Source organism: Punica granatum, chromosome 5 (genome assembly GCF_007655135.1).
Source record: "Punica granatum isolate Tunisia-2019 chromosome 5, ASM765513v2, whole genome shotgun sequence".
NCBI classification, from domain to species: domain Eukaryota; kingdom Viridiplantae; phylum Streptophyta; class Magnoliopsida; order Myrtales; family Lythraceae; genus Punica; species Punica granatum.
In genome coordinates, this window is record NC_045131.1 from 22341224 (window position 1) to 22359849 (window position 18626).

General features: G+C 38.4%; 1 protein-coding gene across 1 annotated transcript; it reads right to left on the bottom strand.

Moving 5' to 3' along the window:
• Positions 1 to 239: 239 nt before the first annotated feature.
• Positions 240 to 6663, bottom strand: LOC116207923 (protein TIC110, chloroplastic). Its single transcript, XM_031541048.1, has 15 exons — positions 5970 to 6663; positions 5743 to 5802; positions 5473 to 5596; positions 5299 to 5367; positions 5089 to 5187; positions 4735 to 4801; positions 4440 to 4504; positions 4272 to 4366; positions 3893 to 4020; positions 3709 to 3809; positions 3330 to 3546; positions 2828 to 2982; positions 2071 to 2196; positions 1003 to 1971; positions 240 to 875 (listed from the first exon to the last, which is right to left on the bottom strand). The coding sequence occupies exons 1-15, from the start codon at positions 6494 to 6496 to the stop codon at positions 636 to 638; spliced, it is 3042 nt and encodes a 1013-aa protein (XP_031396908.1). The 5' UTR covers positions 6497 to 6663; the 3' UTR covers positions 240 to 635.
• Positions 6664 to 18626: the final 11963 nt, after the last annotated feature.

Sequence of the window (18626 nt, forward strand, 5' to 3'; positions counted from 1 at the left end):
GCGGAGAGCAATAAGAGGTACGAAAACTGCTCTGGTAGATTTACCACTGTTATAACTTAATAATGCGTGTCAGCAGATTGAAAGGAGGCACTCGAAGATAACAATCACTTGGATAGAGCATCCGGAAAATATCCAAAACATAACTCACAAGAGACGCCTTGTTTGGTTTATGAGTATAATTTTAAAATCACAACTTTAACTTAATTCTATCAACAAAAAAACAAAATAACTCATACAAAGTCAAAAAATAGGCCCCATTTATACCATTTTTTTCCACAACAAAACGACATAATTCATACCAAGTCAAAGGATGAGCCCCATTTATACCACCCTTTTTCAAAATCAAAATCTGATTTTAAAATTCTACTATGAAACCAGCGTGATTTTTTTCAGCTTCAGGCAGAATACATCAGAGTGACGTTCTAAAACTAGTGACATCTAATAAAACCGCTTATTGCTTCAAAATCTCAACACCCACCTACTTGGACAATGCTCTACATATATAAAAGTAGAAAAAAGGATTGCTTCTACCACGAGCCGATGATGAGAGGGGCAAATTCGGAAGGGCTCCTCTCCTCAAGTTTGACACAAACAAAACGACGACTTGCTGATTCTACCACCAGACCAGAATCATTTCAGAAGGCAAACTCTTCCTCTGCTCCAGCTGGAAGTACTCTATCTCCCATCTCTCGAATGGCAGCTACTGCTGAATCACTTATTCCGAGCAGATACTGCAAACGGGAGAGTTTTTCTGGGGCAGGATCACTCTTCAGGTATATTGCAAATAGATCCACTAACTCCTCAGGCACTTCCCAAGATAGCGGCTCGGAAGGCACAGCTTTATCACAGGCCAACAAATCATTCAAAGAGGAAACCTACAATCAACAGAAAACAATAGAACAGTGGTGAGATATTCCCATTCATCAGCAAGTTAACACTCATCCTGCTGCAGCAAAACCTGCAAGCTCGAAAAATCACTAGAAAAACTTTTGCTGTTCATACCACTCCTTGTCGCTTCCGCTGCCTCAGCAGAGCCACAGCCTGGATCAGAGAATTAGATAATCTACTCTTCGCGAGTTCATGGACAACGACTCTTGCTTTCTCAGCCTTAATGTTGAGATCTGCAGGTATCTTCTCATAGACCTCTTCCTCATCAAACTCTCCAGTACCCGAGGAGAACATTTCATCAATGGTTTTCTTGAAGAGGTTCTCGCGTAGGCTCTCTGATATCATGTTATCTAAGTCAACACTCGCTTCCTTTAGTTCTCTTATCTGCTTTATGTTGAGCCTCCCCTGGCTCACGGCAGTTTCAATAGCTGCAGCCATTTTTGTAGTGGTTATGTTTTTTATTACCTTCTGAGCATATTCTGGAGGCAATCCTACTTGTTTTTGAACCTCATTGAGCTGGTCAATCCTTGCTTTTGTCAACTGCCCATCTGCCAAAATCACCTCTGCTTGCTGCCTGAATGCCTGCTCAGCTAGCCCACGATGGACTTCCACAATTTCTTTGGGTGTCAAACCCAGGATTCCACCAAGCTGATTCAACAGCACATATTCAGAATCGTCCTTTTTCGTGGTAATTTGTGCTCCAAATGGAATGTTGGTGACTTCTCCTGTAATGCAATATAACAGGTATGTTTTGTAGAGGTCAGTCCTATCCCTCTCTGGAAGATCGTCTTTTAGATTGATCTCTGTTTGCCCTTGCTTTCCTAATTTCGCTGTCAACTCCTTATTGGGTCTTATCTTTCGAAGAGTCTGAAGGGACTCCCATTCCTCATCTTCATATTGCTTTGCTTCCACCTCAACAACCTCTTCTGATGCTTTATCAGATGATTCTCCCTTTATGTCTGCCACTAGCTCGGTAACCACCAATGTGTTGAAAGCTATCATCTTCTTGAGTTCCCTAGCAGATTCTGTACGATTCTGAGATGCACGTGCCCTTTTTATGTAATTGATGAAAATTCTCCTAACCTGCAGCAACAAGAACATCAGAGTGAAGAAAACTTCTAATAGATCACAAAGATGTATTTTAGTAATAATGCCACTAGTAATAAGTAACAGCATGATTACCGCTTTGCTTGCAATGGACATGGCAGCCTCTCTAGTCAAGCGTAGGCCATGCGCCGCCTTCCTCACAGATTTCTTGACCTCAGCATCATATCCATCAACTCCTGAAGCAATGGCTTCCTTCACAACCTATAAGCCATCAATATAATTACCTGTCAGGAAAGTTCATTGGAGATCTTTCGACCCAGGACCAAAGCCAAATAACCTTTATAATCTATATCTATACTAGTAAGCTAAATAGAGTTCCAAGGAACTCTAAAAGGGACTAAAAAAGAAATACTTACTCTCAAGGGCGTTTTTCAATAGGCTACCACCAGTTTTCTTTCATTATAATTAAATATTTACTACTGAATTTATAGGTAATATTAATTATATACAAAACTAGACCCTTTAGGTACTAGCATAATAACCATCTAGGCCCTTTCTTTTCAATTATATTTTAAATGCAAAATTATATAGATACTATTAATTAATAAATATATAAAGAAAAGAAACCCTTTAGGGACTAGGAAAAAGAACCATCTATTCCCTTTTGCATACTATATCCCTTTAGGTACTATGATTCTAGCATATTATTCCCTTTTGCAATTAAATGGATCTAATATAAATGTCTTATAAGATGGTTAAAGAACAGAACCACCTACTTCTCTGAATCTACTAATGTCAGGTAATCTATTTTCCAGGCCATATAGGGTTGAGCATCAGACCCAAGCAGCACATCCAACAGGCGAATAAGCAAATAATTCAATGGAAGAGGTACCTTTTCAAATAAACTGCCACATATATCAGAATGAGCTGCTTCGACAGTTTCCTGGGGTATACAGAGCATGACTCGCAAGCGAAGTAAAGCTTTAACATCCTCTTCACTCAGTTCTCCATCAGCAACACACTGCTGAAGCTTTTGTCGATAAATTTCTACATGTGAAAACAGCAAAAAGGCTTCACTAAACACTTCAAAAGTCATAATAACAATTAAGTTACAATAATAGCTGCTTCTTTAGATGTGCCTCCCTTAACTCCAATAAAAGACAGTGTTTGCAGAAAGTTCTTATATTCCAGCTGAGAAAGTCATTTTTTCATAGCTGCTACAATACATCATTATGGTTTCAGATAAAGATGCATGAAACCAAATGTACCAGCCCGTCATAAATAGAGATACTTAGAGTTTCATAAATAAGAAATATCGATTATTGACAAGACAAACTTGCAAGTTGTCCGAGAAATTGAGAATAAATAATGAGTAATATTACATGATACCCTACCTTCATGGATCTGACTAGCTCTCTGAGGATCAAAGTGCAATTCATCACAGAGTTTTTGGAGGAAGGCAGCTTTGCTATCTGCAGCTTCCATATCACCACCAGAAAAAGACTGTGCGAGCCTTTTACGATAAGCCTTTGATGTAACATCAAGCGTTATAGCTTCAGCCTCACGTTTACCCAAGCCAAATATGTTCCTCAATTGATTCAAGGCTTCCAGCTATTGAAGAGAGAGAGAGAGAGAAAGAACATAATATATAAGTCAAAAAACGTGTAAATTTTTCAATGCAGTACATTGCTCGACATCCTTGTAGTTCCCTATGGAAGTAATAAGATATATATATAAAATCTATAATGAAATATATCATGCAGCATAACTTACCTTATTGACCTCCATGTGACCAGATGATACTGCATCTGCTGCATATGCTCTGTAGAGAAGCTTTAAGTCATCGATCTTTCTGTCACTGTCATAGTCACCACCTGAGGTAGAGGGCACGATATGAGTAACCAGTAGCAACTCCAAGACTACTTCAGAGGAAATTTAAGTTTCATTTACTTCATACCAATTAAGGAAACTGGTACAATTCCACGAGCAAAGCGATCTGCATCAGCATGGTTCTTCAATGTGACAAGCAAGTTATTGAATGCCAGTATCCGATCCAGCTGCTCGACTACTTCAGTGACTCCCCTGCTGGATATTTTTACTCTATTAGGTGACCTTGATTATGCCCATTAACTGTTATTCTTTCAATAACTTCCATTTTCTTTATTTCTTTTTAACTGCCAAAAACCATCTGAAAATAGCTAGAGGAACAGGACTGACAAGCAAAATCACATAAACAAATATTTCATGAAACATTGGGCCAAGAAGAGTGATCATGCAACAAGTAGAACACGAGATATTAATAGCACCAACGTCACATCAGATACTAGAGGTCTTACGGTGCTCGGGTCCTTGACTTAAGCACATTCAGTGCAGCAGTGATATTTTCCTCGACCAGCTTCCTGGAATGCTCCTTAAACAAGTCCTCGGCAAGCTGCAAACAGGAGCATAAGCAAAAGGAAGCCCCTAAAACTTACAAAGAACCAATTTTAAGTTTAAAATACAACCTCATCAGAAAGTCGATACAGCAATTGTGCCTCACGGAGACTGACAAGCTGATCCACAGTAAGATCTGATACAAAATTTGACAATTATTGCAAGATCAACACCCAATCCACACTACGACGTACTCAATCGAGAACAGCTTGACGAATGAAATATACAATAGAAAATTCGTCAAACGTTATTTGGGAACTGATTCGCAAACTAAGATACATATAGGATAGTGTCCATATTATACCAAGCTGAAATCTGAATTAAAAATTACAATAATAATAGGAGCAAACATGTGGTTAGGCAAACCTCTGCTGATTGTTTTTAACTTGGAAGTGTATAGACGTTGGGCATTATCCCGAATAGCTACCTCGACCTGGCATAAGTAATGGTCACATTACTAGATCAACAAAATAAAATAAACTTATCTTACTGAAAGTAATAAAATAAACCTATCTTACTGCAAGTAATAAAATAAACAAAGCCGTGTACAGCACCTCTAGAAAAAGAAAAGAGAAGCAGACAAGGCCATTATATTCAAGATTACATTTGAGGACACATTTGATGGACGATGAGCCATTAGCATAAGATCACTATTGATTGTTATCGGAATTGAAGACAAACATGAGCATGAACAAGATAAAGGAGTTTTTGATTGAGTACCTGGGCATCAGTAACCTTGAAGACTCTCTTCCAAGGTAAAAGGAAAGTTGATGCTTCCCCAAACACAAGAGTTGAAACATAAATCAGCTTCTGAAATGCCTGCACTGAAGAGAGGGTAATGATGATAAAGTTCTGTATAATGAAAATGTAAGGCCATCTGATACCACACTCAAGTTAATACGTTAGGTAGCATTTAGGCCAGTTACTTACCCGACGCTGTTCAATATCAGCCTCACGATCTCCTGTTTCAAGCCTCTGCCTAAATATCCGCCTTCCAATCTGAAAATGATAAGAAAAAAGAAAACCCAGTTAGTAATAGATTCTCCTCGTTGTAGTACAATTCGTGTTAGTAAGGAATTCATTAGATGGCCATTTCAATAATACCTCCATATGCATGGCAGCTGCTTCAGGATCATCAATGCCGAGAGCACTCTTAAATCTAATGATGGTGTCAACTTCGCTGCCTATAAGCTCTTGATTTCCAGGAGGAATGACAGATTGCACAAACCTGAACATCATTCACACAGGCACACGAAATGGAATGATCAAATTCAGACCCCAACCCCGGATCACTTATGTGTACATAAGTATCCAGACAGCCACTACCCAGACAGATAGGACGCATCAAAATTATTCCCCATATCGTTGACTCACCTAAGATATAAATCGCAGAGCTCCGCATTGAATGCTTCATCTTGTTTGCTCACGCCGTATCTACAAAAAAGATTGACCATGAAAAAGCGAACCCGACTAGAATTGCCAAGAACATGAGAGGCTATCAGTTGAAAGACAATATCTTTTCAAACTGATTATATACGGTCTTGTCCTTACATACAATTCATCAAGCATATGAAGGGCTTGCAAAATGTTTCACTACTAACTTGCTAGCAATCTTGTCAATGTCATCTCTCTTCACTACCCCAGGATCATTGAAGCCGGCGACATAGTTATGCAACTCCACGGCAGCAACCTCAGGCACGGAGGCCCTCACCGCATAAGCAGCAGCCCCACCAGCAGCACCCAGAACGGCTGCTCCACCCAGAGCAGCATTCCGGTTCCCACCAAACCGATAGCCCAGCTGATACCCAGCAGCAAAGGCGCCGGCCACTACAATCGCGGAGGTGGCCAACCGCACGGGAGGGGACAAGCTCTTGACCAGCGGTTGAATGCCGGTGAGCTCCTTCTGACCACCAAAGATGCTGTGCTCCGGGCTCTGGGAAGTTGAGGTGGTTGTCGGGTCATCGTCGGAAGGAGCGGCCGCGGTGCAGCGAGAAGGAAGGTTGGAGACTCGAATGCGGCGCCGGGAGGGAGCTGAGAGGGGGAGAGGGGTGGGGTTTAGGAAGATTGAGGGACGGAGAGGAAGCTGCTGAGAAGAGGAAGGGGAGGTTGTGAGGATAGTCGGTTTCATTGCTCGGCAGGCGGATATTCCAATATGACCGCCGTCCGAGAAGATCTGGGAAAGAGGGGAGAGATTAGGGTTTAATGACGACAGAGGGGAGAAATAGAGGAGAAGGGTAAAGTGGGACGAGGAAGACGATGGAAGCGATCGGAGCAGAACGAACGAAAAGATAAGAAAAACGGAGAGAGAGGGAAAAATCAATCCGACGCAATTTCAATATAAAAACAAATCTATTTTCCCAAACTGCATGAGAATTGGTGCGTTTGGTTTCAGAGTTAAGAAATAACTTTCATTTTGATTTTGATTTTGACCGTAAAAAATGATAAATGAGATAAGAGTTTAAATTTGACTTAAAAACGTGTGTTTTTGTCGTGTAATGTGTTGAGTTAAAGTTAAAGTTAAAGTTAAAAATTTTTACTTAGAAAATGTACATTTTTGTTGTATAGTGTGTTGAGTTAAAATTAAAGTTTTTTAACTTACAATCCAAACAAGGCATCTAAAGAGGTTGTTTAACTATCAAGAGAGGGTATACATAATAGGGGAAATAATACCGTGCATCACAGTTTAAAAATAATTTTTACAGTGTATCACATTTTAAAAAATTTTCACGATGCATCATGAAATTTTTTTAATTTTTTACCGTTCATCGTATCGTTACTTTTCTATCCAAAATTGGATTTGAATGGTAACGTTATGATATTTTCAGGGACTTAAAGAAAACTTGAGGGATCTAAACGAAATTAAATAAAAATTGTCAAAAAAATAAAAGGAAAACGAAGACCAGGCTGGCAACCCCAATTGGGGGGTCGATTGCCGGAGGGGGTGTCGTGTGGCAGACAGCCGACAAGACCCCCCGAAACAGCCCCTTTGTTTTCCTTTTTTTTTACATTCTTTATTTAATTTTGTTTAAATTCCTAAAGTTTTCTTTTGTGCAATAATATCTCTGAAAATGTCGTAACGTTACCATTCAATCCAATTTTGGACGGAAAAGTAACGGTATGATGCAAGGTGAAAAATTTTAAAAATTTCATGATGTATCGTGAAAATTTTTCAAAATGTGATGCGCTATGGAAATTATTTTCAAACTGTGATATAAGTTGACATTTTTCCTATATATAATGGCAAAACTAAAGAGATTGTTTAACTATCAAAAGAGGGTATAGCGGGTGGCGCACTTCTCGTCTAGTGGCTAAGAGATCTTAGATTTAATACTCAGTGGGACTACCCGCACCCATTTATTAGATATTTATGATTTTTATTTCTATGTACTTGTCTCATGAATCTCCATAATAATCGAAAAAAAATTATTTTTCTATTTCCATGTACTAAACTCATAGACCTCCCTAGTAATTGAAAAAAAAAAGATTATTTAACTAGGTTGTGCCAAGTGTCCATGAGAGATTACTTCATTAATTATAAATATTTAATGCACCACAATATTTCAAATAAATAAGACCATGGTATATAAAATCACGTTTCAACAATTAATTTTAAATTTTCTTATTCATCTTAATCTCTTTCATTTATCGAATGACCTCTTGCCTTCAAGAGGAAGAGTGTCATTCCTGTGTGTTTAAATTCATCACCCAAATTTCTTCTCTTGGTATCCTAAACTATTAATTAAATTCCTCAAATTTCATAGCCCTAATCAAGAAATTAAATAACGGGACAATTTTGAGCGATGATATTCTCAAAATTATATGTATGAAACAATATGGTGTTAACAACCATCTCTAATTGATTAATTTTGAAATCATAATTAAATAACGACACTATTTTCGACTAGGATAATATCCTTAAAATTATATATACTTTAATATGTTCTTAACATAACATCTCTAATCTATTAATTTTGAAATCATAATAGTAATTAAATAACTAGACAATTTTCGATTATGATAATATTCTCAAAATTATATATATATACATCGATACAGTGTTAACAACACATCTCTAATCTATTAATTTTGAAAATATAATATTTTTTTTCAAAAATAACTAAGAATATTTAAAGCTTTAAATTTATGCAACTATGTTTGTCTCCTAAAGGCAGTTGTTGACATGTTGGCCTTAAAAAAACACAATGAAGTTGTTTCCTAAGCTTTTACTTGCACAAACTTTTTACTTATTACTTAGAAATCTTTGGTCGAATAAGGAAGATATAGTTGAGCTACAAACTTATTTTTTATATAATTATAATGACGAAACAAAATAGCATGTTTAACGAGATTGCGCCAAGTGTCATTTTAAGATTGATAAGGTATTATCATGTGTCAAATTACTAGGTTCCGTTTGTTTTTTGAATAATAATCTAACTTTACCAAACTCAACTTTATTTTTCCATAAATTCAACAATATAATCTTTGTTGTTTTATATTTTTCTGACATTTAATAATAATTTTTCACACATAATTTTTCCTAATCATTTTTATAATCAACTTTTTAATAATAAATTCACCATCTACTTTCATATCTATATATAAATATGGCGCGGTTCACCGTGGATGGGGTTTTTCTTCTACTCCATGACAAACCCCATCCTCAAAATATCGAGGCACATACAATATTGTATTTTACTATAATTCCCGAAGTCTCAATTTCCACATTAAACTTCCAAGTAAATTACTAATGCTAAGTATGCAAAAAGCCGGCTTATAATATAAGCCAATCGAAGCGGTGTTACAAACCAGATGGGCCCTATAGATGAGGAGATTTTATATAGTACGTACCATAAAGAGCAGAAGCCATGACTAGAGTCAAACGCAGGACCAATGTTATAACTTATGTTGTTAACTGTTTATTTTGAGAGTTTGAGTTATGATTTTGGACCTTGAATTTCGATAATTTGTAATGATTATCTTGTGCTTTTATGACTTATCGTTGATTTGTTGGTTTGTGGTCCTTTTTTGAATACAAGAATTGATTCTTTTTGCTCAGGAAAGTATAATACATATATATATATGTTGTTTTTTTAATTATACGTAGAATTTTACGATTTACGATACAATTCAACGATTCACGATTCTACTACCCTTGACCGATTCTAGGTAGAATCGCGATTCTGACAACCTTTCTCGTAAGAGTTTAAGAGTTAACTCAAGAGTTTAACGACCATGATATCTTTTATTAATCTCTTGGGGGCATTTGGTTCGAGCATTGTTAGATTACAGGGAAAGTTAGCATTGCAGGGAAAGTTGACCCGATCATTTTTTTTACATGGAATATAGATAGTAATGTGAATATTGCTTTGTTTGGTAAGTATATTGAATTACTTGGAATATGGTTGGTAATATGATATTGCAGCGTTTGGTATGTAAAATAAATTAATGGGAATTGATGCAATTTTACCATAATGCCCTTGTTTGATAATCATGTTACTTGAGAGAAGTTAAGTTCTTTCACGACAGTCGATACAAATTGTCAATTGTAAATTAAGTTGTTCCTAACTCGGGCTAAATTTGAAATAAATTACAGTCTATTGCACTCACGAATACAATCATATGTAATTTTACTCTATTGCGAGAAGCAGCTTGAGATCTACCATGCAACATCAAAAAAGAACTTCAAAATACAACAGTGGTATATCATATTTATAAAGATGTTCGCCCAAAGTTGGATACCCCATTACCATATAATTATAGAGTCATTGCTTGATACAAAAAATACAAAAGACATCACATTCCATCATAGTTTTATGTCATGACGAAACACCTAACTAAGAACCAACTCTAATATATTTCCATTCACAAAAAAAAAATGTTCAATCTAATTTCATCATTCTATCTCCAAAAAAAAAAACAATTGCAAAATGCAACTCAAGCATTTAGTTATCTCATTTCCTTTAAAATACATCAACAATATTCCACTCTCACATGATCTGGAATAAGAAGAAAAGACCTAGCTTTGTTGGCATCCCTAGATATGAGGGATCCAACAATCACCTTTTTCTCATATGACAAGTTACTTAGATTATCACAACTTCAATTACTCTCTCCTTATTAGTTACATCATCAGCCAAGTGTAGAAAACAATGTGATATACGACCTAAGGTTTCATTAGCACCAATAAAAACTTTTTCAACCCTACTAAATACTGCATTAGTTGAATCATTGGCTATGTCATTACTCTCCAGACCTTCTCATCTTTATCTTATTACTAGCAAGGTTGTTTCCTTCATCACTTTGATTTTGAGGCACATCCTTATTTCCATCACCACCTTGAGTCTGAGGTGGAAGAGAAGTATTTATTAGACTTTGACTATGCAAAGCATAAGGGTTTTGTTAAATGCTAGGCTAATTGTCCACGTTGGAAAAATTCCTGAAAAGACAAGTTATCAACCTCATCCCTATTTCTTTTTCGACTACTTCCAAACTCCATTGCTTCCTCTTAATGCAAAACATTTTCCAACAAATCTCCACCTTGGCTTGCATTCAGCCAAAAACCACAACTCCACTCACCTACTTTGTCAAAGCCCTCACCAGGCTCCACCTCATCCAGCGTGATCGCTCCGCTCCAGTCCAAGCAACCCTTGGACTTCTTCCAAGTGTCGAGCTTCCTCAAGTTTCATGTGGTGCACCCTTCAAAGCTGAATCTTTTTCAAGTCGTATTCCTGACTTCAGCAATACATGAGATCACCAACTTCGCAAGCCCGAAATGTACTGCGATATCATTTGCTCACTTTGCATGCCTTCTGCTCGCGAGTGATTACGTAGAGATTCGGCCTCCATTCAGAGTGTCCTTTAGTCCTTGTTGGACGAGGAGGTTCATCATCTTAATTTCGCTAAATTATTCGTGTGTCATTTTTATTTCGTATTTTTCATTTCTTCGAGTCGATTGGATCACCCTCGGTGCTAACAGTTTTTATATAATTTTCCGAAAGAATCCATTTTATAACCTTTTCTTTTTATCATTTTTAGTTAATACTCTTTATTATTTTGGGTAATTACACTGGTGGTCCAAAAAGTTTTACTAATGTATCAAGTTGGTCCAAAAAGTTTTTTTTGCTACTTGATGGTACAAAATGTTTCAAAAGTGTAACATGATAGTACAAACCGTTATCTCACCATTGACACCGTCAAGCGAAGCTGACGTGACCGAAACGTGGCTCTGATATGTTTTTAGGAGTTGGTGGAACTTTACATGATGGTTCAAACTCTTTTGAAGTTGTTACTTAATGGTCCAAAATGTTTTATAGATGTAACATAATGGTACAAAATATTTCTTTAATTAACTTAAAGGTCCACTCATGTCAATGACGAGATGACGACGTCAATGGCGAGATAACGATTTGTACTATCATATTACAATTTTGAAACATTTTGTACCATCAAGTAGCAAAAAAAACTTTTTGGACCAACTTGATACATTAGTGAAACTTTTTGAACCACCAGTGTAATTACCTCTTATTATTTTGTCGCTCTTCTAGTTTGATCTCTCCAAAATAATTTTCGAAAGAGTATGTCCTCTTTATTTTCTAAATATATTGCATTATAATAGTTTTAGTGTCGATTATATTTATACTTATGATTGTATTGTGATATTATCAACTTTTTTCTTAACATTTTCACTCTCATTCACACATATATACTATTTTAGTCACTAGTCAGCATTCTTTTTTTCAAAATAATATAGAAACTTTTCTAAAAATTTAATTGTATCTTCAAGAGAATTAGATCATAATAAGCTAAAATTATAGCCTAATTTTTTAATCTAGGCATGGCACGGGACTCCCTAACTAGTCATTAATTAATTAAAACAAAAATCTTGTTTATCGTCCATTGCAAGGAAATGAGGACACTTGTCCTTCATTTTCTCTTTCTTTTTCCCTTTTCTTTTGCTATTTTTAACATTTTCTTATTTAATGATTTTCATCATTATCCTTCCTTTTCATTTCTTCTAATAACCTCTAAAAATATCTCAAACTCAACATATCTCAGCCCCTTTTTTTAACCATTTTTCTTCACCCACAAATTTTGAATGATATTTTATTTTTGCTATATTAATCTTGTGGTGCTTCAATATTGTAATTTTTTTTCAATCTTTTGGACTTGAAAGCCATTTAATCTATGTCGATGGACTTGTTTACGCATCGCGTATCCTTATTTAATGATTTTCATCATTGTCCTTCATTTTCATTTCTTCTAATATCCTCTAAAAATATTTCAAACTCAACATATCTCAGCCCCCTTTTTTAAACCATTTTTCTTCATTTTTAACATTTTCCCACAATTTTTGAATGATATTTTATTTTTGCTATATTAATCTCGTGGTGCTTCAATATTGTAAGTTTTTTTTTTTAATCTTTTGGACTTGAAAGCCATTTAATCTGTGTAGATGGACTAGTTTATGCATCGAGTACTTATTATGCATCATTTAAGCATCAAGGACCGAGAAAACCACTCGAAAAGACTGAGACCATTAGCGACTGGTTTTTCTTCACTTGAAATAGTTTTTGGGTAGTTTTTTAGGTAAGAAAAAACCACCCAAATAAGTAGGGTACCCAGTTGATAATTAAAAGAAAAAAAATCTGATCAAAGAACTGATGGCTCATCAATTGGACACAATATGAGCCCATGGCATTTGCCAAAAATCTGATCAAATTCCAAACACGACGGGTAAATCCATTTCTCTGCATCCCTCCATTATCAAGTGCTCCCAACTGATCTGGGCCCCGAATCTTCTCCTCGATCCTCAATCGAGAGGGCTAAAATGAGATGCTTCCAGTTTCTGGCAAGATTGAAAAGAAAAAAAGGGATTTATGATGAAAGTCAGAAGGTAATGAAAAGTTGAGGACCAAAACAAACTTTTTCCTATATAAAACGAAAAGTTTCAGTTGCTCTTCACCGGTGCGTCCGGCGTCACCACCCCGGCCATTGGACAGCCGGCGTTGCTCTCTCTCCTCTCCAGGTGGTGCTTGGCTCTCTGATGGTTTCCTTTCTTCTCTCCTCATCTGTTCTTTCCTCCCCCAGGCGGGCTCTGTCGTTAGCATCGGATCGTAGTCCCTGGTGTTCTTTGCCTCCGATAGCTCTCCATCGGGTCGCTCTGATCAATGTTGCACTGTTGTGGCTCCTTCCTCCTCCCTCTATCTCCTATCATTTCCAGCTCGCATTTCAGGTCCTCCTCCTTGAGTCCTCCTCCCCCGCGCCCCCCCCCCCCCCAAAGCCTCAGATTAGTGATCTAGTTTTGGGTTTCCGGGCCTGATCTTGGCTTGGATCGGGGTGGAGGAGGCCTCGTTTCCTTCCAATCTCGTTGGCCTCTTCCTTCCTCTCCTCTTCCTAGACGGACTGTCGGAGGAGACCGTGTCGACTCCGGTTCTCGCCTTATCGTAACCGCCGCCTTTTAGCCTCTGTGGTTTTGGCCCTTCCATCCTCTGCTTGGTATTAAGGTGGTCCGAAGTTTGCTCGGGCTCTATCGTAGCTCCGGTGATCCAGAGGGGCTCGGTCTTCCCGGCTGCTCAGCCTTGATTCAGTAGCCTTACACCACGATCTGAACGCCCCCGTTTTCCAAATGGTGGCCTTTGCTGCTCGCAGGATCTCTACGCTGCTTCGCCTTGGACTTTTCAACACGTATTGATGCAAACCTGTGTTGGACACTTTTACTATATCTTTTCCACTTCCCCGAATAAAAAACTTGGTCTCCTCGTGCTTTCATCGTCGATCCCAAAGATCTTTTTACATTCGTTTTGCTACTCCATATTGTGGCCGCACTGAGGGTTCCTTGGTGTTCTTAATTCGTACGTGGATAGTCCTGGATCGTGTTGAATTAGGGCCAAATGGCTCCGAGTCACTAGTGTTTATTTTCGTTATGTTTGGTGTGTGGTTCTCGGCGTGTTTGCTTTCAATGATAGACGACTCTCCTTCGGCAACGAATGCCTCTTGAGGCACCCATTTATATGCAACGAATGCCTCTTCGGGCATTCGTTTATTTGTAATGGCTGTCCGAGGGGACAGCCTTCCCACTGTTGTACTAGTTGCCGGTCTATTCGGTAACCCGATGTAAATTATGTTTGATTTTCAATAAAAATTACAGTTGACAAAAAAAAAATCTGTGAAACTCTCTCTCTCTTCTCTCTTCTCTTTTTCCCGTCCCACAACTCTATAGAGAAATTCTATCATCTTCTTCCTCCAACTCTCTCTCTCTCTCCATCCATGGAGGTTCTCCCTCAAAAAAATATGGTCGACCTGTCAGCAAAATCCAATCAAATTTCTCTCATGTTGCTGACACTCGATTCTTGGCAATCCTCCATAAAGCAGGCCGATCGGTGTAGCATAGATTTTCGATGATTAACATACAAAACGGAGATGTCAACGGTCACTTTTCTATTGAATTTGGAAATCTTTATCTAGATATCTATGCCCATGGATGTCTAACCAAGCCCATTATTAAAGGAAAAACATTTTAAGATTATGAAAACTTTATTTTAATATATAAATTACGTATTAATGGTAAAAAAAGAAAGAACGCACTAAATAGTACAAAATAAATCTTAATCTAAAGGGTTAATACTAAATCATATTTTTAAAATTGAAATTAGAAAATTATTCATATAAATATGCCAGAGTGAAGTTATTTATAGCTCACAAATTACATACTTTAGCATAAGCAAATTCATATAACGCACAATTAGTTCATTTCTTTTATGGATTTCAAATAAAATTCTCATCGTAATTATAACCATAGACTTATCAATTGTTATATACTCTATTGACGAATATATGATTTAAAAATTTAAAAATTTATAGATTGAGATTATATGCGAGTATATTTACTGCAATCCTGTGATTTATTTGGGACAATCTGTTATCCACATATCCATATCCATATCTATAATATTATAGAAGGAGAAGCAACCCTTTGTTTAACATTTATTCTCCCAATTTACCCATGTAAAATATACTCTCTTTTTTTTTTTTGTGAATTAGAGGACCGGCATAATTGCATTAAAATAAAAGTTAAGCAATACAAAGAGCAGGTATGATCTTTCCTATAACATCCCCAAACAAGAGAAAATCTAGTCCATGAGGACAAGAACTAAGTCTATGTACCCAAAAGGAAGCGATAATGTATAATTTGCTAGCCAATCTGCATATCTATTCCCCTCCCGAGACACATGTTCGATGATGATTGTCCAGTCTCTATGGAGTAGAGCCCGAATATCTCAAACCAAAGCTTCATGTTCGCTCATCTGAGTTCGGTTGGGGCACAAGAGACTATGCACTACCTCCGAATTGACCTCTAGAATCACCTTACGAACACCCGACTCCCATGCCAACTCAAGACTCGGCTTTACCACCCACAATTCAACTGTGATGGATGTAGTAATTCCAATGTTCCGAACAAAGCCACCAAGCCACCTACCATGCTCATCCTGAGCGAGACCACCAACACTAGCATTACCCGGATTGCCTTTCGAAGCCTCGTCCATATTCAATTTATACCACTCAGGGAAAGGCTTCCTCCATCCCACATTTCTCCATTCCTTCACAGCTATATTATGGATTGACAAGTCATCCGAGGCTGCTCTAGCAAATGCAAACCCGCTAGCTGTCTTAAATATGATTCCCGTGCATTCGTGTGGTCGTGAAAAGTGAGGATCAAATAATGCCTTATTCCGCCACTTCCAAAACAACCAACAGTTTACACCGAAAATAAGAGCCCAAGATATGTCACCTGAGCCTTGGCGCGAGCAAGACAAGTTGCGTAACAACCATTGCTCCTTGTTATCAATAAAGAAAAAATGCTGCAAATGGGTAGGGATCAACTGCCTCCAAATATCTGCAACATAACTACAGTCCCTCAATACATGCAACACTGATTCGACAGCATCACCACACAAAGAACATGATGCTGAAATGCTAATTCCTCGATGCAACCACTGCTCATTGGTAAGCTCCGACAAAGCATTCTCATCCGACACATTTCTCGTGACAGGAGCTCGTAGGTAGATTTAACAGAGAAAATTCCTTTGGAAGTAAACCTCCAGTAGACTTTGTCCGGTCCTCTATCATTGGAAGGAGGTGGCAATGTCGCTATTTAGGAGAGCTTGATTAGGTAACACATTGAAGCCCAACTCCAACCTTATTCAGCATGAGCAAAGAAACTAATAGTTTGCTGATTCTATTCCTACCTAACCTCTCCAGTCGCCAAATCAATGAGTGGGCCGTGCAATGGTACCCAGCGATCGTGCCGGAACCTCGTGGATTCCCTAGAGCCAATGGACCAATCAACCACATGAGTCATCTTCGATCAGACTTCACAAAGAGCATTCAGAGCCATGAGCCCTTAGCATTCGCCAAGAAGGCTGGAACAACAGCATCGGGATCGTCATGCTTATAATGTAGCACACGAGCCCATAGACCCAAGCAGATTTTTGCCATAAAGGCTTCATTAAAAGTCTGCAACCTCCTTATTCCTAATCCACCACGAGCTAGAGGTTGAGTCCCCGTGCTCCAATTGATAAGATGCACCTTCCTCTGCTCGTGGGGATGACCTCAAACAAAGTCCCAACATAGACGCTCCACTTCATCAAGAATGCCAAAAGGGATACTAGTCCGTTGCATAGTGAAAGATGGAATGGTCATGAGAACGGATTTAACCAAAGCGACTCTACCAGCTAGGGATAAAGAAGACCTTGACCAGCCTGATAAACGAGATTTCACCTGATCAACAATAGCATATTAGGTCCTCTTAGTTACTCTTCCATGTAGCATTGGGACTCCAAGATATCGCCCTAGGTCCTCAATGGCCTCGACAGAGCAGCATCCCAGGATTTGACATCGCAACTCAAGTTTGACATTCTTGGAGAAGAACATTACCGATTTCTCCTCACTAACTCTTTGTCCAGAAGCTTCATTGGTTCTCCTTATAGCATCCTTGATCACAAGCATCTGCTCAGCTAAAGCCTCAGCAAAAAGGATGAGATCACCTGCAAAAATTAAGGGTGAAACTGCCCGTCCATTAGTGCCAATTCTAATAGGCACCCATTAGGGGTGCAAAAGAACCGAGTCGAGCTCAAGTACAAGCTTGACCTAACTCGAGCTCAAGTACAAGAAAACTCGACTCGGCTTGTTAAGAAAATGCTCAAGCTCAAGCTTGGTCTAGCTTCAATATGGAGGCTTGAGCTCGAGCTTGGGTAATACTTGAGTAGCTTGAGCTTGGCTCGTTGGAGCTCATTTGAATGCTGCGGGTTTAAAACCAAGATGAGCTTGGCTTGAGATCGAACTCGGCTCGGTGGTAGCTCGGGGTCACGGACTCACAGAGCAAGAAACAGAAAGACAATTTCTATTTTATTTATTATTTTGTTTTTAAATTTCAAATTCTATATTACTTTAAGCGTTTGGGCTTTAGAAAATAATGAGAAAACTCAGCCAAATCCATGAATTATGGGCTTCGGGGTTTAAGTCCACTAATAAAGGAGATATGCGTAATTTTATGTAGAAGCTCACTAGGCTTGCGAGCTAAACAAGCCGAGTACCACCAAGCTCGACTCGGCTCGCTCGGAAAAAAGCTTGGCTTGAGCTCGACAAGGCCGAGTCGAGTGATCACCGAGTCGATCTCGAGTAACACACGAGTTGGCTCATCTCATTTACACCCCTAGCACCCCTCGACCCTCTTGCACCAAATTACTCATCAAATGCCCCAGTCGTTCAATATAGAGCACAAACAAGTACGGAGATAAGGGGCAACCCTGACGAATACCCCGTTCCAGGGCAAAGGACTCAGTAGCCTCTCCATTCCACATAACTTGTAGCGTCGGAGTTGACACACGATCCATTATGGCTTCCCGAAGTGTGGATGGATCCAACCTCCCTAAGGGTATCCGCAATGAAATCCCAAGCTAGGTTGTCATAAGCTTTCGCCAGATCAACCTTAACAGCCGTACAACCTTTCTTTCGGCACGAAGTCCTTATAATGTGGATTAATTCCTACACAACAATTATATTATCTTGTTTGTGTCTACCAGGTACGAAGCTTGCCTGGTCCGGGGCTACCCACGAAGGCATGAAAGATCTCAACCGGTTGGCCATGAGCTTTGTAATCAGCTTATAAGAAACGTTGCATAGGCTAATTGGACAAAATTACTGATTACCTCAGGTTGGGCCACTTTCGGAACAAGGACGATCAGCGTATTGTTTATTGC